The 27,349-nt window shown below is 42.3% G+C and overlaps 1 protein-coding gene across 1 annotated transcript in view; it reads left to right on the forward strand.

The window, feature by feature from the left end:
* Window positions 1-26,280, forward strand: part of HIBADH (3-hydroxyisobutyrate dehydrogenase) — a 256,604-nt gene extending 230,324 nt beyond the window's left edge. The window contains exons 7-8 of the mRNA XM_063921982.1: window positions 21,368-21,524; window positions 25,558-26,280. Coding sequence (XP_063778052.1) covers window positions 21,368-21,524; window positions 25,558-25,716 — 316 coding nt within the window. The 3' untranslated portion in view covers window positions 25,717-26,280. The remainder of the gene's footprint in view (window positions 1-21,367; window positions 21,525-25,557) is intronic.
* Window positions 26,281-27,349: the final 1,069 nt, after the last annotated feature.

The following is a 27,349-nucleotide window of genomic DNA, read 5'->3' on the forward strand; positions in this document are numbered from 1 at the left end:
TGATCGCTACCCCCATTACTAGAACACTAATGTGTGCGTATATGACCCCTCAGACCACAGCGTCAAGCCCCTTGCTTTGATAACAGTGTTAGTGAACTCAAGAAAAGGGGTTGTAGATTTGAAAGATGAGGGAGGAATACTAATTGTATAAGTTGAAACTAATCAAACATTTCAAAAATATTAATCAACAATTACCCACAAGAAAACGGAGTTCCTTTCAAATGAGACCATGGCAGAAAACAATAGGCCAGCTCAGCATTTCTGTACAGTGGAGATGCTTTGCAAGCCAGCATGCCTGCTGAAACACTCTCCCAGGCAAGATGCAATGAGTTTGCAAAATTCTTTACAGATAAAGTATCCACCATCAGGGCAGGAATCCTCACGGTGCCAACAAAGGAGTCCCAATCTACCAAGCCTGCCAATGTAAGCCACCTGTCTTCATGGAACAACTTTGACCAAATGGAAATAAAAGACATAGCTGAAATTACCAAAATGATGCATTTCGACTACATGATATCTGGACCCTGCCTCAACCAAGCTTCTAATAGGGTGTATGGACATAATTGACCATGTATTTGTAAAAAAAAAAAAAAAAAAAAAAAAAGTGCTCTTTGCAAACAGGCATTTTTCCTGAACCACTAAAGGAACTAATTATCAGACCACTTCTTAAAAAAAATATATATATTTTTACATGACCAACTACAGCCCGGTATCAAACCTTCCTTTTCTAGAAATGGTTATTGAGAAAGTGGTTGCAGCTCTACTAGAACCACCGCCTGTCAACCCATGATATTTATGATACATTCCAGTCAGAATTCAGGAAAAGACATAGCACCGAAACAGCCCTGGTATGTGTGCTTAATAAGAGGTGACAGTTCAATCTTAATCCTTCTGGATCTCTCTGTAACATTTGACACCGAGAACCATGGGATTCTCTTTGAGCGCCTGAAGAATTTCTGTGTACTGGATGGCAAAGTCCTTAGCTGGTTCAAATAATTTCTCACCAGCAGATCACAGAGTTTATTCTGGAGTATACTTATCATCACCAGTGCCACTGCCATGTGGTGTCCCACAGGGTTCTATACTATCTCCCATGCTTTTTGCAGTATACATGCTACTATTGGATGAAATAATCAGATGTCATGGCCTGGTCTACCATTGCTATGCCAGATGCTACACCACTGTACCTGTCCTTTGCTCCAGGTACTAAGAACTCAATAACAACCCCAAATGGCTGTCTAGCTGAGTTTCAGGAGTGGATGAGTGCCAATTGCCTTCAACTGAACCCTGATAAAACAAAGGTCCTAATGATAGGTCACAGGACAATACTGCAGCATAGCCAACCAACAGGACTTAAGCTTGGGGTTCAGAACTACAAGACACTGAACATGTGCAGAATCTTGGTGTTCTCCTGGATAGTGGCTTGACGCTTAAAAAATCAGGTATCAGCCAAAATCAAATCCTCATTATTTCATCCGAGGAACATAGCCAGAATCAAGTACTTAAATCCCTTAAAAAGGTCTGCCTAAAGTCATACATACATTTGTATCATCACATGTAGACTACTGCAATGCCCTCTACCTTAGTCTCCCAGTAAAAGAAATGCACCACTTGCAGATGGTACAAAATGCAGCGGCCAGGTTTTTTGATCAGCTAGTCCCAATGCAGCCACATAACACCCATTCTCTACTCCCTTTACTGGCTACGCAAATCGTTTTCAAGATTAGCTTACTCACTTTCAAAGCCCTACATGACCAGGGCCCCAAGGTACTTGAAGCAGCTTCTGATTCCTTACTGTCCCACTCGATTACTGCAATCTGTAGATAAAGGACTACTAATAGTACCTAGGAGCTCCCTGAATTAATCTCTGGGTCAATCTTTCAGCTTTGTGACTCTGACTCGACGGAACTCTCTTCCCTGCACAGGTCGAGAAGCCTCCACTCTAGAATCCTTCAAAAATAGACTCAAGGCTTACCTATTTACTAATATCCCTGTTAAGCTTATTTTGTATTTCATGCTGTAAAGCTCTTTGAGTTCTACTAGGAGAAAAGTGCTACATAAATAACATTATTATTATCAATAAATGCACGGTGTCAAATAATGATCCTGTGGACACCCTCAATCAGAGAGAGCACAGTAAGTGACAGAGTCAGAAGCGCTTATAGACTTTAAGCCTGCAAAGATCTGCCTACATGATGAAAGCTTGGAACCTGCCTCACTGCTCATGATATTGCACATTATATTTGCAGTATTTTCCAGTTTGTTTTATAGAACCATCTTTAATACACAGCGCTGCAACACTTTGTTTAATGCTAAATGGGCACTTCTGTATTTCAGCATTTAACAAGATAATTGGGCCCCAGGGTGTACATAAAGACCCCCTGTAGAAACCCAGGTAACACCAAAGTTAATTGGGACCTTAGTATTGTCTTCAGGACATGAATTCAAAGTTTAGTTTTTTTTTTTTTTTTTGATCAAAATGTGAATGAAGGACCTGATTCAGCTCCAGTTGCAGTTTTGTTGTTTTAGCAAAACTGCAACTGCTTGCGATCGCATGCTGGGTCTGCCTAGCACAGGGCAAGGCCAACCAGTATGCAAATTCTCGACAGTGATGCGATCGCAGTTCAGCTTCATTTTTGTGTGTGGTGCATTTAAACTTCTAAAAATGAACATGAAATGTAATGTGAGTCACATGGAATGACCCACATGCTCTCTGCAATGTTATTCCACATGAATGACACTGTCCGGATATAAACTGTTACGCGTATGCAATGCATTCTGATTTGAGCATTTTGTAGCATCACTGTGAAGCCATACCTACTGTCATATTCTAGACACATATGCTCTTATTGTCTGCTGGAGTAATAAGGCACTTTCTGCCAGACATGCTTTCTGGACGCATTTCACGTTTATGGCCAACTCTGCATGGGTAGCGGAAATGTTTTTGCTGCTTGGGGCATTTTACGTTTGTGACTATACAGAACTTGCAGACAGTCCTAAAGGTGCATACACACGGTGCGATTCAGGCTAAAGGGCCATTTTTACGTTGTGATTTCCCTTGAACGCCCCGAAGCCCAGAACCATCGATATTAACTATACACACGCTGCAATTTTGGCTATGTACAATTTTGACTATATACAATTTTGACTATACTAGAAACTTTCTAGTCAAAATTGCCATGCCTTCACAGTCTATTCTTTCTTGCGATACCAACCCTGCGGGAGCGCGCATCGGTATCACAAGCTGTTTACACACGGTGCGATATGTGCTAACTTTCCTTACGATTTTGACTATATAGTCAAAATCGTAAGCACACATTGCACCGTGTGTATGCACCTTAAGAGGCAAAAGTATACTGGCTGGATATTTAAAGCGTCCTGAGGACTGTTTGTTATGTATGTGGATACATTTATTGCTCTCCGTTCGAAAGACAATATAATACTCTCTGTCCTTTAATCATATTGAAAATGTAGTTTTTATTGAGGTGTGTAGTTATTAGACTATGCTGACTGATGCTGCTGTCACAGTAATTGAGATAAAATAGAAAGTTGTTATGCATCAGTGATGATTGGTTTATCAATATCCTTTAACTTTGTGAAATTGAATGGAGTTAAGTTGTGGAAAAACACCTCAAAATTGTGTTTTCAAAAGACAACGGAAACAATGTGATTGGGACTGCAGCTAGTTTTAACCCAGTCTGCTCACCCTGCAAGCTTTACCAATCCCTAAATATATATTATTGTTTCACTAATAATTTGAAGACTTGAACTAGGGCTTGGTGTTTTCATTGTTCATGCACATTACCGCTTGTTGCTTAGCACGCTGTGCTGCAGGATAGCTTTGAGAACAAGCTTTGAACGCTCTGTTAACAGCAAACCTACAGAACATTGTTTGGTCTTCACTTTTAACAAGCATTATAAAAGACTATCCAGTTTTTCAAAACTTGTGTCTATTTGGCCTAAGGGATTTGGAAGTAAGCAATTCACAAGCCTCCACAATCTCTACATTATTGCTGTATTGTGTTTGTATTCTAGTAGGTTCAGGAACAGTCCATATTTTACGGACTCGTTTTTCTTATGGACAAGTGAAAAGATTCCACAATCCGGAAATGTACAGAACATTAACAACACTGCTAAATACCAGGATACATTTCTGTAGTCTTCACATATGCTGTTTGCCTGATCTTTTAATGGCAGAATATTCATGCTTTAAGTTTTTTCATTACTAATTTTATAACTCTATTATAATACATTGGGTTATAGGCATTATGCATGGAACGTCTTATTTATCTGTTGTGCACATTTCTTAGTTACATTTTTAGCTTCGGTTTCGGATTATGCCAGTTCTGTATACGTTTTACTAATCAAACTATTTAAGATGTTTGCTAACAATCAACCCATTGTTTAATTTATCACTATTTATTGTACTGTTGGGTCAGTCAGGACAATGAAGCCCATCTATCCAGCCCAGGAAGACCTCCAATGTTGCTATTACAGTGACGTCATCTTGCACAAGTTTGCATCACTACACTCCTCTGGAGGAAGTAATGATTCCCAGATTACAGCATGGCCTATAATAATAGGGTGACAGGTACTTTACATTCAATTAAAAACCTTTATTTCAGAAAGTTGTGTGCGGAGGATGAAAGGAAAGCTTTCTGCACAAGGAGTCTGCTTGGGTTCTCAGCCTGGATGTTTCATTGTTGATGCAGAGGCAGCTTTTAATTGGTGGTTCAGGAGTAGAGATCTGGGAATGTTTCTCGTACCCTTTTCTCTTGCTAGCATTCCTGGAGCCTCATTCTGAGTTTGGAATAAAGCAAGACAGAGCAAGTAACTCTGCATCTGGACAAACCATGTTGCAATGTAGAGGGAGAAAATACATTCATTTTTTGCACGCAGGGTGAATACTGGCAGCTTCTGTATGTAACCCCCAAATGATGAAAACTTTATTTTTATGCTACCGTTTATATTTGAGCTTGGACACGCCCCTCTAAAATATAAAGCCCCGTACATACTTGGCATTATAAATGTACAATATTTTTTTTTAAAGATCTATCATTCATATCGTCGAGTGTGTATGCTTGATCGATGCGCACACCCGCTGGTCATTTATTGTGGTCTACATGCAGCTCAATTTTGCCTTTATCATTCATGTTGATAGTCATTATCGCCCAGTGTGTATGGGGCTTTCTCTCTGCACAATTTACATCCTTCCCCTCCATTGCAGCGCAGCATGGCTTTCTGAGGTGCACCGTTACTTGCACTTTCTTGCTTTATTCCCAACCTAGAATCAGGCCCATTGTAAGAATAAATCATGGAGAGTCCAGCACAACACAACAGTAAGCGTCTTGTTTCAATCAGTAGAGTATAAATTGAATTTACAAATAGTGGTAGCAGTACATACAAGTAAAGCTGTAAAGGGCTGTAACTAGGGGTGTCTCTGCTTCTGGTTAGCATTGTGCCTGAAACAGCACCCTGCAGCCAGTAACACTACAGCAGTACAGCCTGTAGCGTCCTTTGGAAGCTGTGTATACAGCTGCACAGAGCATCTTCTAAATGCTTTGTGCACTGCTGCTCTTCCGGGTTGTGGCTGCCCCACCCCAATGTGTGATGTCATGCACAAAGGAGGCGGGGCCAGCACAGGGCGCTCTGGAGCCCTGTTACGGATCTGCTTGGTACCAGGTTTTCGTTGTTATTGCTGGGTACATACCTATAAAGTGGTTGGCCTGATAATTGTGTAGGTGTGTATTCAGGAGCCCTAACTGTTAAACGGCTTAAAATGCTCCTGCAACTGTTGGCTCAGGAGGTTGCATCTTACGTGCTGTTTTAAATTTTAGATGTCGATCTCCTGATCCCATGGAAGACTGTACACAATGAGCTATTTCAAGCTAAATGTGTACAAGGTCACAAGGGGTCAAGCTTGGTGCACACTACTCGACTGACCGGGAGCGTTTAACCACTTGCCTGGCATGGTCGCATGTTTTGTGACCACACCAGGCTGTGCGTTATCTGACCTGGTCGCAAACAGTGCAACCAGTCGGAAACGCAGTGGGCGGCTTCCGAAAATTCTTGTAGCAGCCACCAATCACACAGGGCCTCCAGGGAGCTTTCCAGGGCACATGGTGCTGGAGCCATAGGCTGCTGAAAACGAATGGGTCTAATGTGGATGAAACCACTATTCTCATCCACCACTGGTTATAATGCACACTATATTCAATGCTACATAGTAAGAATTATATATTCCTGTTACTAGAAAAAGGGTTTTATTTTATTTTAAATTTTAACCAAATTTTTGAAAGATATGCAACTTTGGATCTACATCTATAACAATATGGCATCACCAAAAAGATTGAAACAATGCCTTAGCAACGTACCCACTGGTATTAGAATTACGCATTTCAACAATAAGCATGCTGAGTTCATGTAAATGGAAAAATAAAATCCTTTTACCAAGTGAGACCATATATATCCATTGGCACCTGGAACTGCTAGCACAGTGATATGGCTATATTTTAATAGGCTCTTACAGAAAGGATCAACTACCTGAAGTTAGAACAAGCTCTGCACCTGTTACCAACTAGAAATTAGCTGCCTCCCCCCTCCGATAGATCCAATTTTAAGATTTTTGCAGCCTGTGGTCCTGCAGCTTGTTGACTGTAGCCCTGGCCCCTCACTTTATTATGCTGTGATTCACAGGTCTGTGGGGAGGGAGTGGAGCCAATCTGATACAGTTCTGTGATAATTGCATCATTTTGGTCCTACACACTCCGCATAGATGTGCAAATTGTGACATTATGCCATGGGGCGGGCCTAATGATGCAAGGTGCCTGCCTCGTCCTCATCAATGACCTCTTGCTGCATCTCAGGCTCCCAAAGTACTGTAAGTGCAAATGTATATGCATGTGTTTTCTATTTAATGTGTGTGCTATAAAATATATACTGTGTGTATGTATATGTGTGTGTGTGTGTGTGTGTGTGTGTGTGTGTGTGTGTGTGTGTGTGTGTGTATCTAGAGGGTAATTCCAAGTTGATTGCAGCAGGATTTTTGTTAGCAATTGAGCAAAACCATGTGCACTGCAGGGGAGGCAGATATAACATGTGCAGAGAGAGTTAGATTTGGGTGGGGTGTGTTCAATCTGCAATCTAATTTGCAGTGTAAAAATAAAGCAGCCAGTATTTACCCTGCACAGAAACAAAATAACCCACCCAAATCTAACTCTTTCTGCACATGTTATATCTGCCTCCCCTGCAGTGCACATGGTTTTGCCCAATTGCTAAAAAAAATCCTGCTGCGATCAACTTGGAATTACCCCCATAGATAGATAGATAAAATACAACCACCTACACAAGGTCTCCCGCTTCACACCCACATGAATTGTGCATCTGCCCCTGAGCTGCAGTATTTATACAGCTACCTTATGTATTATATACCCCGCCTGTTACACCTCTTTAGAAGCTCATCTCCGCAGTGTCATTATCCTTTGTTTCCTGGTGTTGTATGTTATTCATTTGTATCTTAATGCCCACAGTGTACAGTGCTGCATAATGTGTTATTATTTTCTAGACTATATTAGGCTACAAGTGAGTTGTGTTAAAGTCACGCTACATATTTGAACGTTTATTAATGCACACCTGACTGAACATACACTGATGTCCTTCTGTTCCAGGCGAATGTGCCACTATTCAGATAACTGAAGTAGAACTGATGTACACCTTTCACAGTCCATGACACAGTTCAAGGTTTTTGCAAATATTTGTGTAGCACATTTTCTAGATCAAAAATACTTCTAATTATAGCTACAGATAGAATTGCTTGTATGGAAGACGCCTTGTTAGTGAATTTACCATAATTGCCTCCGTTGTCAGAAGTTGCACAGCATAACAACCCACACAGCAAAGAATCCTTTCCTATACCCATGATGACGTCATCTTTTATCTATTTGATACTGATGAAACCTTGTATGTCCCCACAGTCAAAAAACACATGTATCCTATGTTGTTTTATATACAGTATATTTGCAAAGCAACTCTAAAGGGACCAGTATACATTACAAGTGTACATGCATCCACTATACAATCATTTAGCTGGACTATATTTGGAAAGTGCACCTATAGTATATGCAGTAACTTCATCTAAGGAGTGTAGTTAATGTTCAGGCGCTCAGGATCCAAATGGTTACAATGGCAACAGTCAGAATATCGACATACCCCAAAAGTACTGTAAGTACTGAGAATAAGATTAGTTTTAGGGTTTTGCTGCTGGAGGGGACGATAAATTAGGCTGTGGGATGGATTAGGGTAAAAATACTTACCAAAATCCATTGGGATGCTGCTGTCTGCATTCTGACGGCCGGGATCCTGTGCTCCGGAATATCGATACTAAGGGGAACATTTACTAAGCAGTGATAATAGCAGAGAAGTGAGCCAGTGGAGAAGTGGCCCCTATCAGCAGCTCTGTAACATTTTATAGTATGCAAATTATAGATGTTACTTCAGTGCTGATTGATTGCCATGGGCAACTTCTCCACTCGCTTACTTCTCTGCTCTTATCACTGCTTAGTAAATGTCCCCCTAACCCTCTTATCAGGGTATGCAAAACATACCCCAGTATTAGAGCTAGACCTCATCTTTTGTGGCTAGAATACTGTACAGAGACATTTTCCTTGTTTGCTAGTGCAGAATACAGAAGCCTTACCTCTGGTGGCTAATGTAAAATTCTATATTTTTGCTAATGTATAATATATAATATGTTTGTAATAAATATAGACTACAGACAGTATTGTATGGTTTTTAATACAGAACACAGTCTGGTGTTTTGTATACAATGCAGATGTCATGACTTATTTCGCCTGATGTTCTCACGGGTGTGGTTCGTTTTATCGACAGTATCTAGGTCGACAATGTTTAGGTCGACCACTATAGGTCGACAGTCACTAGGTCGACATGGATGGAAGGTCGACAGGGTTTCTAGTTCGACATGTGCTAGGTCGACAGGTCTAAAGGTCGACATGAGGAATTTTTATTTTTTTTGTGTCGTTTTCTTCGTAGAGTGACCGGGATCCCAAATTAGTGCACCGCGTCCCCTCGCATGGCTCGCTTCGCTCGCCATGCTTCGGACATGGTGCCTTCGCTTCGCTCGGCACACTTTACCGTTCCAATCGTAGTACACGTGGATCGTTAAGTATGAAAAAATCCCCCCCCCCCAAAAAAAATGTGAAAAACTTATGTCGACCTTTAGACCTGTCGACCTAGCACATGTCGACCTAGAAACCCTGTCGACCTTCCATCCATGTCGACCTAGTGACTGTCGACCTATAGTGGTCGACCTAAACATTGCCAACCTAGACACTGTCGATCTTCAGACCGGATCCCGTTCTCACTGCTGCTCCTCCTTACTCTTAGATACAAAAACTCTTGCAACCATAATGCTTTCATTTAACTTCTGCCATGTCTCCACGTAGCCCCCACCATGCCCTCATATAGCCCTAAGTACTCATTAATGAGTCTCAACAATACTATTGCCACATTAAGGTTGTTTTAAAGGGTAAATATCAGTGGGTAATGCAGGGTTGACAACCTGTCTGCACTTCAGAAAAAAAAAAAGCTCAAAGACTATTCATAATTGGGTTTTATAGCCAATTATTAAGAGAGCTGGTAGTACTATGTAATCAATCTCTCTTCTAAAGCCCCTTTTTAGTGAGGCGTCTTTTTTTTTTTTTTTGTTTGTTTGTTTTTTTAACTCTCGCATACAGTATATGATGAACTGGCTCAGCGGGAACCTGTACGACAGACCCAAAGCAGTGATTCTCCCGACATGCAGCATATTCTTTAACAACGCATTTGTTTTTCATATTTGTTGCTTTTTATAACTGACCTGGGGTAGACATTTGGGGAAGCTCGTCCTGGACACAGGGGTCAGAGACCAGTGGCTAGTTGATAGGGGCGGATGTGTTTTTGATTTATTTAGCTGTTCAGTCTGAACTCTTGAGAGGTGCCAGGGAATACAATAATTGTTATGATGATGATCTATGAAATTTCTAAGCATACATATTCCTTAACTTAAAAATTACAAGCTGCTTTAATCTACTTTCACTGTTACATTTTCCCCATTGAAATTTTGACAACCGATCCAATGTTTTTTATTTTATTTCAAATTTTGTAACAATAATGGCTTTCTTTATGTTATTTTTATTACTTCTGGGACAATGTTCCCAATTGTAAACAGTAGCGCTCACACCGCACAGCCATTGGCAGCCTATTATGGGGACTGACAGACTGTCATCATTTTGATAGCTTCAGCAGTATATCTTTTGCACAGCAATCGGGCTCTTATGCAGAAAGTATCATATGTTCCCAGCCAATTTACAGGGAAACAGCAATAACATTTTATCATGGTTGAGAGCCCAGTAGCTGCTTCCTATTAAATTTGCCCTTTCAGATACCTGTCTCGGATTAATTTGTTGATTTCAAATGGAAACTCAGTCTTCTCCAATGAAGCATGACTTTCTAGGAAAGACTCGCACTGAATGACAATTATATTCCAGCCGGCTTTAGACCATTACATGCTTTGGTCCTAGTGGAAGACAGAGGAGAGCAGTAACTGATTTTAATACCATGTCTAATTTTCACTGTCAGTTATGTGGAAATCAGTAGAAAGAATACAAAAAAAAAAGATGAAATGCAAAATGCTTCCGGCTTGCGTTTATAATGGTACACTTGCGCTAAAAAGGGTCTTAACAGAGTGCAGGTTTTCTGCCGCAAATAAGTGGTGGGGGATATGTCAAATTGAAAAGTTGAGGTTTTAAATTGACGAGCTTTAGTGCATTCTTTCCAGTGACATTGGGTAAGTTTTTAGCTTGATAATTAATTGGCAAAACACTGTAGTAGATTTTTTTTTTCTTTTGTTTGTTTTTTCTTTTACAGCCCTAGACGTCTTATCCTTCTCTGTTAACAATTTATTTACCTTGTGGTATTTATGTTTATTAAGCTGTACCAGTATCACGGTGCCTTCAAATAGTAACTTGTTTTATGCCTGACAGAAAACAGAATTCAAATAAACTGATCCTTATGGTTGTTGAGTTAAAAGTTCACAAAATGTCAGTGGATGAGAAAATTTAGAAAAGACCGAAATGGGTTTGTCGTTCTGTTATACCCGATGCTTGATGCTGTAAACAATAAATACAGAAGTGTACTGAATCATGTTTAGCTGCATGTATCTAATTATAAGTTTTTGTAGTACTTACATTTTTACTTTTTTTTTGTGGTATTTGTTCCACTGAGCAGTGTTCATGCAGATCTACTGTTAGGGTGTTAATGTGTGACATTATAGGCGTCTGTGCCCGGCTCCCCTCCTCCTTCCCTGCTACACAGGGATGACAATTAGATAAGCTCCTCCCACCTGTACGCCATTTTGTACAAGTTTCAGAAAAATGGGGCAAACGGCAATTTATTTAAACTTAAACACTTATTTCAGGTTACATTCTTTTGCATCGCTTAGTAACAGGTGTATTTATGTAATTGTATAAATTTAAACCTATTTCAGTGGCACACACCAGTTTCTTTACTGTTCTTCTGCTTTTATCATAATGCTCACTGAGGGGAAGTATGTCTTCTTCAAGCTGATGCCAAAGGTAGTTTGCAGACTGAAAATAAAATATGGTGGCTCATCAATTTATACTTTCCGCAGAAACGTCCATCTGGACATACATTGTTCTGAGCCCGCAGTCTGCTTCCTGACCTTCATTTACACAGACGCTGTGCCTGATATACTGCCATCTGCAGTAGGAATTTGGGGACATAGAAGTACATCACCTCAAAGTCCTACTGATACAAACAATGTTAAACCCCACAAAACTACAGAGAAATGGCTGCTGCCGGCGACGTGGGACTTCGGAGAGTAAGTATTTCAAAGCTGGGTGCGGTGTGGGCCCACCTGGACTCAGGGGCCTGGCGGCACCCCCTCTGCCATGACTCCCAGGGCAAAGTGCCCCGCCCCCTTGTTACACCACTGATTATTGTATTTAAATAATAATAAAAAACATATTTCATCTTTTTATCTGTTTATCTCTGTAAAAGGCATCCCATTGACAGCAGTGGTTGGCATGCAGTTCCTGCCACCACCGAGGCATCATTGTGATATATCATTCCACCATCAGAAACTAAGCTAATTTGCCACATTCAGGAGTAGACTCGAGCACAGTACTTCTGGCTAGCCTGCATGTACCGTGGAATGCTCCGTTCTGCCTCTGTACGTGCGCCTCCTACTAGGAAGAACACATGCTCTCCACAGTCACAATACTGTCTTGTTGTACTGTAAATCCAGGTGCAAAAATCCACAGAAAGAGAACATAAAATAGACAACATAAAATAAACTGGTTTCCTGCATTTATACTTTAACTATTGCTATCTTCCACGTTCTGTATAGTATATGTTTTAATATGGATTGAAGATCCTTTCTATAGATAAAATGACCCTATATACTACCATAATTTATTGATAGCGGAGCACTGAGCGTATCTTTTGGACTATGAAACACGCTGTTAGTGGAGACATGATTTATACTTGGACTCCGCAATGCATCGTTCTGGAATCTATGTTTCTGCACATCCTTAACAAGTCTGCACATACAGTCCGACATACTGTATTTACTTGTATTCTGCAGTTATATTCATTAACATGAATGATCGCTGCCATACTGTTTGCCTGGCCAACCTAAAATAAAAAATCGGTCATAAACTACAACAGAACAGTCGGAATGGAAGAACTCTTGATTAGACTGTATTCTAAAAATGTTTTTCATGATAAATGGCTCCTTAACCAGTTTCCTCGTGTTTTTAGTAACTCTGCAATTTACTACAGCCTGAATGCAGGAGATATCAAAGATGTTTAATGCATTTTGCTAAGTAACGCCAAATGACGCAGTTGCCATTTTTTAAATGGAAACCTCACTATTCTCCTAACTCTGTAAAGTAAGCTTTTTGGAGCTGGTAAGTGGGTGTGGTATGTTAGATATAATAGAGTTAGGTCAACAGTGTCTATGTCGACCACTATTGGTCGACAGTAAGTAGGTCAACATGGTTTCTAGGTCGACAGGGACTCTAGGTCAACATGAAAAAAGGTCGTCATGAGTTTTTAAAAAAAATGGTGTAGTTTTCTTCGTACAGTAATGAGGAACCCCAATTAGTGTACCGTGTTCGCTCGCCATGCTTCGGGCACAGGTTACCGTTTCCAGTTGTAGTCCACATGGATCGTAAAGTAAGAAAAAGTTAAAAAAAATGGGAAAAAAAGTTAAAAATTCATGTTGACCTTTTGTCATGTCGACCTAGTACATGTCGACCTAGAGTCCCTGCCAACCTAGAAACCATGTCGACCTACTTGCTGTCGACCAATAGTGGTCGACCTAAGTCATGTTGACCTAGAGACCAGATCCCTGGTCGGTAACCCGTGATCATGTGCAACATGGTAACAGCAGTAAAGTGACGGTAGTATTTTGCAGCCACTGTCCCAACAAGAGACATTTGATAAATAGCCCCAAAAATGTATTCTCTAATGTAATGATAAGGAACATTCATTTATGGCTCTGGGATTCTCAATAATTTGGCTCCACAATTCAGTATTGATACATTTGGGTAAATTTACTAAGGTGGGATTTTTTATTTTTTTTTAGAACTGGTGATGTTGCCCATAGCAACCTATCAGATTCTACTTAACATTTATCTAGCTGCTTCTAGAAATAACAGATAGAATCTGATTGGTTGCTATGGTCAATGTTCTAACAAAAACCTCCCACCTTAGTAAAGTTACCCCAATGAATGCAAAAAGCTACAGAGATGAAGAAAGCTGCGCTACAATGCAAGAACATACAACCCATGTAGGCTAGTGTTGTGTTATTGCTGGTTCTATTATCTGCATTTTACATTACATAAATATTGAGTTGTTTTTCTTCCGCTTATTCCCATGTTTGCGTTTGCTTGAATTTACCAAAAGATTTACAATTTCAATTTGTGTAGCTTAAAATCAGAAAAAAACCCTGCTTTTTTATTGGCTGTAATGCACATTGGATAATAATGAGTACATACTGTATAAATATATGCTTACTATAAAGAATCATTGGTCTGTTCTCATAATTACGGCATATGCAGGGCTACGCTTGATAGCAGGGAAATCTCGACAAGCGTTTAATTCATAAGGAACAAGTTTTCTTATTTTGTGATGTGTTGTAGGCATCTCAGGGTAACTGGGTGTATTATAAGCACCCAAATGTATATACTCTTATTAAACAGAGTTACAAAAATACCATTACTGTAGAATCTATAGTAATTAGCCTGCGATCAGGTCCCTCGTACCTCTTAGTGTATCTAGTATAGTACGCACTGTAACCTACGTAGTGTGCCCAAGGCAGCTTCCTCACCTGCTACACTTGTTCAGGTGGGAAATACTGGCGGACACAGTATGCTGGATCTTGTGGGTCCATAATATAGAGAGAGCCACCAGTTGCCAAATCCTGGATTAAAGTCTGTGGCTGGAATTGCGTTTTCCCCTCTGGTACAGATGTAATAAAGCTGCCTTCTGTAAGAGTTTTGTGCAAACAGCCAAAATGTATTTAGTACTAGTATTTGTTCTCAAAAAGGCTAAAAAATGAAGGATAATATCTTGGCCACAGTGAACATGATTTAATGCCATAACTCATTGATAGAACAAATGATGTTTCTGCTTGGCCAGCCTTTGTTTTATTAGGATCCGTAACCTTATCATCAGTTGACCCAAAACTGTAGTGCTTGTCTGCGACTAGAAAGCGACCATATGTCACCTCTCTATGTAGACCTCTTCCTGGGCAGCACTGTTTAATCAGGATTCATTAATAAACGTAGACATGTGCTATACAACTGTGCGCTTTATCTGGATAGAATCTTGGTGGTTTTACGCTGTCATGATTTACCCACATCAACATCCATGCCCAGTAGCTGACATCTAAGCCAGTAGAAACAGGAGCTTCATTTCCCTGCGTATGTATTATGGTCTATTTCTAAATATATAGAAAATCCTTCAACTCTAATGCAAGCGCTGATAGCTGCAGAATTTATTAATGTGGTTGTTCTTATGTACAGTTCCGTTTTTTCTGTTGCTGTATACATTCCACACATTATTCTTGTCTGTATATGTGTGTTTTGCGCTCACTTGTCACATGACTCCACTAAGCATTCCTTAATTGTCTGATTATTTTATATAAGTGACCTCTCTCTTTCTCTCTCTCTCTGATTTTATTTATTTCTCTTACGTCCTAGAGGATGCTGGGGACTCTGTAAGGACCATGGGGATAGACGGGCTCCGCAGGAGACATGGGCACTTTAAGAAAGAACTTTAGGTATGGGTGTGCACTGGCTCGTCCCTCTATGCCCCTCCTCCAGACCTCAGTTTACTACTGTGCCCAGAGGAGACTGGGTGCATTACAGGGAGCTCTCCTGAGTTTCCTGAAAGAAAGTATATTTGCTAGGTTTTTTATTTTCAGGGAGCCTGCTGGCAACAGACTCCCTGCATTGAGGGACTGAAGGGAGAGAAGCAGACCTACTTCTGTGAGTTTCAAGGCTCTGCTTCTTAGGCTACTGGACACCATTAGCTCCAGAGGGATCGGTACGCAGGTCTCACCCTCGCCGTCCGTCCCAGAGCCGCGCCGCCGTCCTCCTCGCAGAGCCGGAAGATAGAAGCCGGGTGAGTATGAGAAGAAAGAAGACTTCAGAGGCGGCAGAAGACTTCAGATCTTCACTGAGGTAACGCACAGCAGTAAAGCTGTGCGCCATTGCTCCCACACAGCACACACAAACGGCAGTCACTGTAAGGGTGCAGGGCGCAGGGGGGGCGCCCTGGGCTGCAATATAAACCTCAATTCTGGCAATAAACATATATACACAGGCTGGGCACTGTATATATAAAGAGCCCCAGCCAGTTTTTTATATATTTTAGCGGGACAGAAGCCCGCCGCTGAGGGGCGGGGCTTCTTCCTCAGCGCTCACCAGCGCGATTTTCTCCACAGCACAGCGCTGAGAGGAAGCTCCCCAGACTCTCCCCTGCTTATCCACAGTGAAAGAGGGTTTTAAAGAAGGGGGGGCACATAATTTGGCGCAAATATACAGATTTCAGCGCTACTGGATAAACATATTGTGTGGTTTTTTTCTGGGTCATTAGCGCTGGGTGTGTGCTGGCATACTCTCTCTCTGTCTCTCCAAAGGGCCTTGTGGGGGAACTGTCTTCAGATAAGAGGATTCCCTGTGTGTGTGGTGTGTCGGTACGCGTGTGTCGACATGTCTGAGGTAGAAGGCTCTCCTAGGGAGGAGATGGAGCAAATGAATGTGGTGTCTCCGTCGACAACGCCGACACCTGACTGGATGGATATGTGGAATGTTTTAAGTGCTAATGTGAATTTATTGCACAAAAGATTAGACAAAGCTGAGGCTAGGGAACAGCCAGGGAGTCAACCCATGTCTGTCCCTATGTCGCAGGGACCTTCGGGGTCTCAAAAGCGCCCACTATCCCAAATAGTAGACACTGATACCGACACGGATTCTGACTCCAGTGTCGACTACGATGATGCAAAGTTACAGCCAAAACTGGCTAAATGTATTCGATATATGATTATTGCAATAAAAGATGTTTTGCATATCACAGAGGAACCCCCTGTCCCTGACACGAGGGTACACATGTATAAGGGAAAGAAACCTGAGGTAACCTTTCCCCCTTCTCATGAGCTGAACGAGTTGTGTGAAAAAGCGTGGGAATCTCCAGACAAAAAACTGAAGATTCTCAAAAGGATTCTTATGGCGTATCCTTTCCCGGCTAAGGACAGGATACGGTGGGAGTCCTCCCCTAGGGTGGACAAAGCGTTGACACGCTTATCCAAAAAGGTAGCGCTGCCATCCCAAGATACGGCTACCCTAAGGGATCCTGCTGATCGCAAGCAGGAGGTTACTTTGAAGTCCATTTACACACATTCTGGTACTTTACTCAGACCGGCTATTGCGTCGGCTTGGGAATGTAGCGCTGTAGCAGCGTGGACAGATACCTTATCAGCGGAGATTGAGACCCTGGATAAGGATACCATCTTATTGACCCTAGGACATATAAAAGATTCTGTCTTATATATGAGAGATGCTCAAAGAGACATTGCTTTACTGGGTTCTAGAGTCAACGCTATGTCGATTTCTGCTAGACGAGTCCTATGGACCCGGCAATGGACAGGTGATGCCGTCTCAAAAAGGCATATGGAGGTTTTACCTTACAAGGGTGAGGAATTGTTTGGAGAAGGTCTCTCGGACCTGGTCTCCACAGCTACAGCTGGTAAATCCAATTTTTTGCCTTATATTCCCTCACAGCCTAAGAAAGCGCCACATTATCAAATGCAGTCCTTTCGGTCACAGAGAAACAAGAAAGTACGAGGTGCGTCCTTTCTTGCCAGAGGTAAGGGCAGAGGGAAAAAGCTGCACAACACAGCTAGTTCCCAGGAACAGAAGTCCTCCCCGGCTTCTACAAAATCCACCGCATGACGCTGGGGCTCCGCTAAGGGAGTCCGCCCCAGTGGGGGCACGTCTTCGACTTTTCAGCCACATCTGGGTTCACTCACAGGTGGATCCCTGGGCAATAGAAATTGTCTCTCAGGGTTACAAGTTGGAATTCGAAGAGGTGCCTTCTCGCCGGTTTTTCAAATCGGCCCTGCCTGCTTCTCCCCCAGAAAGGGAGTTAGTGTTAAATGCAATTCACAAATTGTATCTTCAACAGGTGGTGGTCAAGGTTCCCCTACTTCAACAAGGGAGGGGATATTACTCAACCCTGTTTGTAGTCCCGAAACCGGACGGTTCGGTCAGACCCATTATAAATTTAAAATCCCTGAACCTATACTTGAAAAGGTTCAAGTTCAAGATGGAATCGCTCTGAGCGGTCATCGCCAGCCTGGAAGGGGGGGATTTTATGGTATCCCTGGACATAAAGGATGCATACCTTCATGTTCCCATATATCCACCTCATCAGGCGTACCTGAGATTTGCGGTACAGGATTGTCATTACCAATTTCAGACGTTGCCGTTTGGGCTTTCCACGGCCCCGAGGATTTTCACCAAGGTAATGGCGGAAATGATGGTGCTCCTGTGCAAGCAGGGTGTCACAATTATCCCGTACTTGGTCGATCTCCTCATAAAAGCGAGATCAAGAGAGCAGTTGCTGAGCAGCGTGTCACTTTCACTGAAAGTGTTACAGCAACACGGCTGGATTCTCAATATCCCGAAGTCGCAGTTGGTTCCTACGACTCGTCTGACCTTCTTGGGCATGATTCTGGATACGGACCAGAAAAGGGTTTATCTTCCAATAGAAAAGGCTCAGGAACTCATGTCCCTGGTCAGGAACCTATTGAAGCCAAAACAGGTGTCAGTGCGTCACTGCACTCGAATCCTGGGAAAGATGGTGGCATCGTACGAGGCCATTCCCTTCGGCAGGTTCCATGCGAGGACCTTCCAATGGGACCTACTGGACAAGTGGTCCGGGTCACATCTACAGATTCATCAGTTGATCGCCCTGTCCCCCAGGGCCAGGGTATCTCTCCTGTGGTGGCTACAGAGTGCTCACCTTCTAGAGGGCCGCAGGTTCGGCATTCAGGACTGGGTTCTGGTGACCACGGACGCGAGCCTCCGAGGTTGGGGAGCAGTCACACAGGGAAGAAACTTCCAAGGACTTTGGACAAGTCAAGAGACTTGTCTTCACATCAACGTCCTGGAGCTGAGGGCCATGTCGGAGACCTTACTTCGTGACCTACCAGTTCTGATTCAGTCAGACAACATCACCGCAGTGGCTCATGTAAACCTCCAAGGCGGCACAAGGAGCAGAGTGGCAATGGCGGAAGCCACCAGGATTCTTCGCTGGGCGGAAAATCATGTAAGCGCACTGTCAGCAGTGTTCATTCCGGGAGTGGACAACTGGGAAGCAGACTTCCTCAGCAGGCACGACCTGCATCCAGGAGAGTGGGGACTTCATCAGGAAGTCTTCCAACAGATTGCAAGTCAGTGGGGACTCCCCAGATAGACATGATGGCGTCCCGCCTCAACAAAAAGCTGCAGAGGTATTGCGCCAGGTCAAGAGACCCTCAGGCGGTAGCTGTGGACGCCCTAGTGACACCGTGGGTGTTCCAGTCGGTTTATGTGTTTCCTCCTCTTCCAATCATCCCAAAGGTGTTGAGAATAATAAGAAAAAGAGGAGTACAGACAATTCTCATTGTTCCAGATTGGCCGCGAAGGGCCTGGTTTCCGGATCTGCAGGAGATGCTCACAGAAGATCCGTGGCCTCTTCCCCTAAGGCAGGACCTGTTGCAACAGGGGCCCTGTCTGTTCCAAGACTTACCGCGGCTGCGTTTGACGGCATGGCGGTTGAACACCGGATCCTAGCGGAAAAGGGCATTCCGGATGAGGTCATTCCTACTCTGGTAAAGGCTAGGAAGGACGTGACAGCTAAACATTATCACCGTATATGGCGAAAGTATGTTTCTTGGTGTGAGGCCATGAATGCTCCTACGGAAGAATTCCATCTGGGCCGTTTCCTTCACTTCCTACAAACTGGAGTGAATTTGGGTCTAAAATTAGGCTCCATTAAGGTTCAGATTTTGGCCTTATCCATTTTCTTTCAGAAAGAATTAGCTTCTCTCCCAGAAGTGCAGACTTTTGTGAAGGGAGTGCTGCATATTCAGCCTCCTTTTGTACCTCCGGTGGCGCCTTGGGACCTTAATGTGGTGTTGAGTTTCCTTAAGTCGCACTGGTTTGAACCACTTAAAACGGTGGAGTTAAAATATCTCACTTGGAAGGTGGTCATGTTGTTAGCCTTGGCTTCGGCTAGGCGAGTGTCGGAATTGGCGGCTTTGTCTCATTAAAGCCCCTGTCTGGTTTTCCATATGGATAGAGCGGAATTGCGGACCCGTCCTCAATTTTTGCCTAAGGTGGTGTCATCTTTTCATATGAACCAACCTATTGTGGTGCCTGTGGCTACGCGAGACTTGGAGGATTCCGAGTTCCTTGATGTAGTCAGGGCTTTGAAAATTTACGTTGCCAGAACGGCTAGAGTCAGAAAAACAGAAGCACTGTTTGTCCTGTATGCAGCCAACAAGGTTGGCGCTCCTGCTTCAAAGCAGACTATTGATGCTGGATCTGTAACACGATTCAGCAGGCTCATTCTACGGCTGGATTGCCGTTACCAAAATCTGTCAAGGCCCATTCCACTAGGAAGGTGGGCTCTTCTTGGGCGGCTGCCCGAGGGGTCTCAACACTACAGCTGTGCCGAGCTGCTACTTGGTCGGGTTCAAACACCTTTGCAAAATTCTATAAGTTTGATACCCTGGCTGAGGAGGACCTCCTGTTTGCTCAATCGGTGCTGCAGAGTCATCCGCACTCTCCCGCCCGTTTGGGAGCTTTGGTATAATCCCCATGGTTTTTACGGAGTCCCCAGCATCCTCTAGGACGTAAGAGAAAATCAGATTTTAAACCTACCGGTAAATCTTTTTCTCGTAGTCCGCAGAGGATGCTGGGCGCCCGTCCCAAGTGCGGACTACTTCTGCAAGACTTGTATATAGTTTTGCTTACTAAAGGGTTATGTTATAGTTTCATCGGTCTCTGACTGATGCTATGTTGTTTTTCATACTGTTAACTGGTTAGTATATCACAAGTTATACGGTGTGAATGATGTGGGCTGGTATGAATCTTGCCCTTGGATTAACAAAAATCCTTTCCTCGTACTGTCCGTCTCCTCTGCACAGTTACTCTAACTGAGGTCTGGAGGAGGGGCGTAGAGGGAGGAGCTAGTGCACACCCATACCTAAAGTTCTTTCTTAAAGTGCCCATGTCTCCTGCGGAGCCCGTCTATCCCCATGGTCCTTACGGAGTCCCCAGCATCCTCTACGGACTACGAGAAAAAGATTTACCGGTAGGTTTAAAATCTTATATTTTTTTAATTAAAGATTTGTAGACGGTTTTAAAGTCATCTGAGTTTTAATGCTTTTTTTTTTTTTTTAACGGCCTAAACCATCTTTAGAGTAACAATATATTGATGTATAGCATGTAATGTAATCGTATACTGAATCCCACCCAAAATAACTGTTCAGGCAGTGGTGTAACATATGCGCTAAATTGGTAAATGGTAGTTGTAAACAAGGCAGCATAATGCCACAATGATAGATTTATGTCTTTTAATTTATATTGGTTACTCGATCTTTCATATCAATACTCTGCCATTTTTGGACACATAATAAAGAGTGAAAAATGACATTGTGTTTCTTGTGTGTAAAATAAGTCATCCGTGTCTCTTTGCGTTTGGACATTAATATGCTTTCCTTGACCCTTAATAGATTAGGGCTCGACCCAAAGCTGTTGGCCAAAATCCTGAACATGAGCTCTGGACGATGTTGGTCAAGCGATACCTATAACCCTGTTCCAGGGGTGATGGAAGGAGTGCCCTCTGCCAATAATTACCAGGGTGGATTTGGAACAACTCTTATGGCAAAGGTAGATTATTATGCAAATTGCAGCAATTCATTTTGTCTGAGAATACAAATTCATTACACTGACAATACCTGGTTTATTATGTAAAGAAAATAATAAAGTATTTAATCAATTTGAGTGTTTTCGGGTTATCCTTCTATGGAGCTAGGGTCTCCCTCGAGATAAAGGTTATTTTTTATTGCATGCATCTTATAATCAATCAAATCTAAATAGAGTTGCACTCTGTATTTAGCATTTATAGTCTCCTATCATAATTTAGATATCAGAAAATATGTGCTTAAACTGTTAGCAACACTAGCATAGAAAAACTAGGTAAAGAATAAATGTTTTAATATTTATTGCTTTTCTTGATGATGCAGTGGTCTAGGAAATATTTTTATTAGTGGTTGCAGGGGCAAAAACTGGATTTGCAATGGGGGCTTTAAATATATTATATATATATATATATATATATATATATGTATATATATATATATATATATATATATGTGTATATATATATATATATATATATATATATATGTGTGTGTGTGTATATATATATATATATATATATATATATATATATATAGTTCCAAAGAAGTGTCCGCACTCACGTCCCATAAGCCATCAGCGTGGGGTGCTCCTCATGATAACCCCAAAGGTTTCACATATACCAGGTGTGTTGGAAGATCAACCGACCCCAACAGAGGGCACTCACCAATCCATATAGATTTAAAAGCTTTATTGATACATTACAGTCACCAGTAGTGTGTCGACGTTTCGACCCATAGGGCCTTTCTCAAGACAGTCAGAAAGGACATCCAAACAGCATGCCAGTTACACGCATACTGACACTGCCTACCGGGTCCCCTTATATAGCACATCATATACCAATCAATAATGCAATCAACCCAAATAGGTCACATGCAGTGTGATTCAAACCCATACTCTGCATATAGTATAACATCAAAACTCACAAAGCACCGTGGAAACCATAATCCATGTTGCCGGGGCAGACATGGTCAGCACAGTTTAACAATACGAAACAGCTGAGGACGCTAAGCCGCGCACCCGGAACTACCGGAAGCGCGTCATACGCGTCACTCGTTGTCATAGCTACAAGGATCGGGTCGTCCGCGGCATCAGTAACCAAGGCAACCCAACACACATCTGTCTAAACTATGGATACTGATCATGCGCTTACCGCTCTCAAAAACGTCATACGTGTCAACCGTTACCAAGATTATATATACAAATTGGATTAATTTGTATATATGATCCGTGCCTATAGCATAAACTAATGGCTATCTATTTTGTATTACTCTGCCTCCGATATAAAGTTTATAGCTTAGGTCTGATTAATATATTGTTATACCGTATCGGAGGTTCAGTGTATAAATAGAGTTGAGTCTATGGGTTTTATAATGTATTTGTGTCTGTGTTACTAATTAATCTTTACAGTGTATTGTGATATGTTGCTGGCTCTGGGCTGGTTGGAGCCCGGCACTGTGGAGCGCGGCCAGGAGCGCTGGTGGAACGCATGTTGGTTGTTCCCGGCGCTTCCGGGTTTGCGCTCCACAGTGTGCTGGGGTTACCTTGGTAACGGTTGACACGTATGACGCGTTTTTGAGAGCGGTAAGCGCATGATCAGTATCCATAGTTTAGACAGATGTGTGTTGGGTTGCTTGGTTACTGATGCCGCGGAGGACCCGATCCTTGTAGCTATGACAACGAGTGACGCGTATGACGCGCTTTAGGTAGTTCCGGGCGCGCGGCCTAGCGTCCTCAGCTGTTTCGTATTGTTAAACTGTGCTGACCATGTCTGCCCCGGCAACATGGATTATGGTTTCCACGGTGCTTTGTGAGTTTTGATGTTATACTATATGCAGAGTATGGGTTTGAATCACACTGCATGTGACCTATTTGGGTTGATTGCATTATTGATTGGTATATGATGTGCTATATAAGGGGACCCGGTAGGCAGTGTCAGTATGCGTGTAACTGGCATGCTGTTTGGATGTCCTTTCTGACTGTCTTGAGAAAGGCCCCATGGGTCGAAACGTCGACACACTACTGGTGACTGTAATGTATCAATAAAGCTTTTAAATCTATATGGATTGGTGAGTGCCCTCTGTTGGGGTCGGTTGATCTTCCAACACACCTGATATAAATATATATATATAATGCATACATAGTGAGGCCAAGTACAGTGGGGTGTTTGGAGATGGGGCTTCATAGCCATGTTTAGATTAAATGAAAATGTTTTCTATATTATATTGGACATAAATTCTTTATCATTTAGTAGCCCTCATTATATAGATATTAAGGTGTATTTTGTGGTACCCAGGTGGAAGATAGGTAGTCAATATGTCGACAGGGTCAAAAGGTTGACTGTTAAATGGTCGACAGGGATGTAGCTCGGCAGGATCAAAAGGTTGACACATGGTTTTTCACGATTTTTAGGGTTAGGCACCAAGGATAAAGGTTAGGCACTTGTGGGAGGGTTAGGCTGCGGAAGGGGATGATTAAGGTTAGGCACTAGTGGGAGGGTACGGTTAGGCACCAAGGCTAATGGGCCCCATACACTACTGCGGCATGTCCGTCTGACATGTCGCAGGCGATCACCCTGGCAGCCTTCCGGGCTGCAGGTTCGCCCAAGATACATCGTATGCTGTCCTTTTGCATACGATGTATCTTGGGCGATCCCAGCTATGCCTGCGGGGTCCGACATATCACGAGTGCAGCGCATTCAATCTGGAGGATCCGATCCGATGCTCACAGGAACACGCATCTGATCTGATCAGAAACACCTCCAAAATGCCCGATTTTATCCGATATATCGGGCCAAATGCCCGAAATCGGATGAAATCGGGCATTATCGTTCTAGTATATGGGGCCTTTAAGATTAGGCACTAGGAGGAGGGTTAGGATTTGGGTTAAAATAACACAAAAAAACAAGTGTCGACAATTTGCATGTTGACCTGTTGACCCTGTCTACAATTTGGTGTTGAACTACTGATTGTCTATCTACACACTGTCAATCTTTTTATCCACACCTGTATTTTCAGTATTGCTGTTACAAGTACTTCACACCATTGGATGTTAATTTGAGTAAAAATGCAAGAATTCTTATATTATAAGTCAGTATTTACAACATAGTTTACGGTGTATGAAGTGTTGTAATACTATAACTTTTTATGTATTTTTCTTTATGATTATGCGCTAAAAGGACAGGTATGTGGTTAGTGGAAGCCAAATCATAGTATTTGGCCTAATATCAAACCAAATTCTGCATTGAATGCATTCCTACACTGGCTTATCTATAATGGGTGCAAAGTGTGCGGTGCACACACATCAATTTTTCCAATACTTACCCTCCGGAGTCCCACGTCGGGAGCAGCAGCACTTCAAAAATCACCAGGAAAATGTCGAAGCGGCCATTTTCCCAGTGTTTTGCGCATGTACAGTAAGGAAATCACTGGGAAAATAGACGCTGCACCATTTTCCCAGACACCTGCGCATACGTACTAGACTATGGGACAGCAATAGGATCCCCTAGTTCCCAGAGTCTACAATGCTGCTGGCTAGAAAGGAGGGGGCCCAGATGGAGTCTGTACACTGGCCTCCTCTACTCTAGATGCACCTCTGCATCCCTATTAATATCCGCCTACTTTACAGATAATGGCCAGATTCTGTGGTGGGAGTAATGCAAAAAGAGCAAGTAACTGTACAACTGGGTAAAACCATGTTGCACCGTGGGGCAGATGTAAAATATGCAGAGAGATTTAGATGGGGGAGAGACATGTAGAGTATAAATTGCAGTGTAAATATAAAGCTGTCTAGCATTTGTGGGCTTCAGGCAAAATCAGCCAGTATTTACCCTGCATGCAAAAAAAAAAAAAAAAATTTGTTCCCCTTGTGTTGTAACATGGTGTGTTCCAGTTGCGGTTACTTGATTTGTTTTTGTTTTTATCACAAGCTTTGTCATCTGCATGATTTTACAGTATACAATATGAATACTAAGGTAAGGTTTTTTTTTTTTTTGCATTTTTAGGATTTGGGTTTAGCCCAGGACTCGGCCACTGACACTAAAACGCCGACCCCGCTGGGATCCCTTTCACATCAGATATACAGATTAATGTGTGCCAAAGGCTATGCCCAGAAAGACTTCTCATCTGTCTTCCAATTTTTACGTGAGGAAGAAAGTTTGTAAACATAGTCACTAAATGTATTGCTTTCAAACACTATTTTTTGGAAAATTACTTTAAGTGTAAAAACAAATGTCAAAATGACAGGGTATAGGTCAGAAAATCTACGGAGAAGTGATTATAATGTCTCGAGTACACAGCAACTTATATGTTGGGTAGTATAAGAATGATAAAAAGTGGATAGGCAATTCTATAAATTGCTGTGCAGTAAGATAAGGTTCAAACCCAGTGGTTCTGCTCACCGGTAACTCGTCATCTGGAGTTTTTAATGGCGTTGTCAGCCTGGACTTTGGATAACAAAACAACGTGTTTTGTTAATTGTAATATAATTGTCATTATGCTGTATCTAGAAGGAATGCATTTCTGTGATATAAGAAAGGGGTGTATTTCTGGAGGCTATAGTGAAATAATACTTTTTCATTAAACAAATAGAAATATCTGTATATGTTTTCTTCTGTTAGAAGGGTACTGTGTTCGGTCCAGACACGACAACACAGGTAGTTATTGTAACCAAGATTAATGACGTCTGTGTAAACTCTTAATAAAGCTTGCAAACCTTTCCCAATAAATGTGTTATAATGTTAATAGTGTCCACTACTCAGAACCAATGTATGTAATTTGCTTTATATCTATCCTTTTTTTTTTTTTTATGTTAAAATAATTATTTGCGCCCCCCCCCCCCCCCATATATCACTGTGATCACCCCTGAACCCTTTTTTTTCTGTAAGACTGACCTTCCTGTACTTATCAAACATTCCGCTCCACCAGCAACATTGAGGACTCCATGAAAACAAAGGAACTCCAACATACTGTAAAGTTCTCTTAAAGGACGAATATCTGTGTCAGGATCAGTTAAACAACAGTTCCAGAACACCAGCAAGTTGGGCAGTCTTCATCACTGTAACATTGGCAAATGTACTCCTACAATTACCTCTTTCTCTCACCGCCATGTAGGTTACTTCTGGAGCCATGACAAACAAAATGGTAATCCAAACTTGTATCTCAGTTATGGTACTGTCTTCTGATCTGGATGGTTGATACCCAGTAGCACACTCTAAACACACAAATATGGTACAACCAGGGCACGCCTGGCTTTATTCAGAAGACAGGGGTCTGGTTCACTGAAAGAACAAAAATTGTAATTCTCAGTGCCTAATTCATATTTGAATATGGTATTTGGGGGTCTGTGCATGGGCAGAGCGGATCTTATAATGTCAACCACAGTATGATTGACATGATGTGGGGTTTGAGGGTGGGGGGGTCGAGCTGGGGGCGGCAACAGTCACCTTTATTCAAAACCAGGGTCTGGGTCTGTCCAAGGTCTGTGACTTTGGATGCAGACTTCCTGGACCCGTGTGTCCAGATCCAATTGCCAGCCCGCGTAAGCTTCCGATGCCTAAAATCATTGCAAGTCGCAACCAATGGCTGCGATGCTGATCTGAGGCTGTGTCCTTGCACTTCCTAATGCGGAGGACATGTACCACAACTCATAAATCACACACATGCTCTTACAGAGTACCTGATGTTATCTAAGCCAGAGATCCTTTAGCACAAGCAGACACACCCTTTTTTATTAAAGCTATCGTAGCTACAGACTGTGAAATGGACACTCCAGGACAAAGGTTGAGTGGCCTAAAT

Source organism: Pseudophryne corroboree, chromosome 5 (genome assembly GCF_028390025.1).
Source record: "Pseudophryne corroboree isolate aPseCor3 chromosome 5, aPseCor3.hap2, whole genome shotgun sequence".
Lineage (NCBI taxonomy): Eukaryota > Metazoa > Chordata > Amphibia > Anura > Myobatrachidae > Pseudophryne > Pseudophryne corroboree.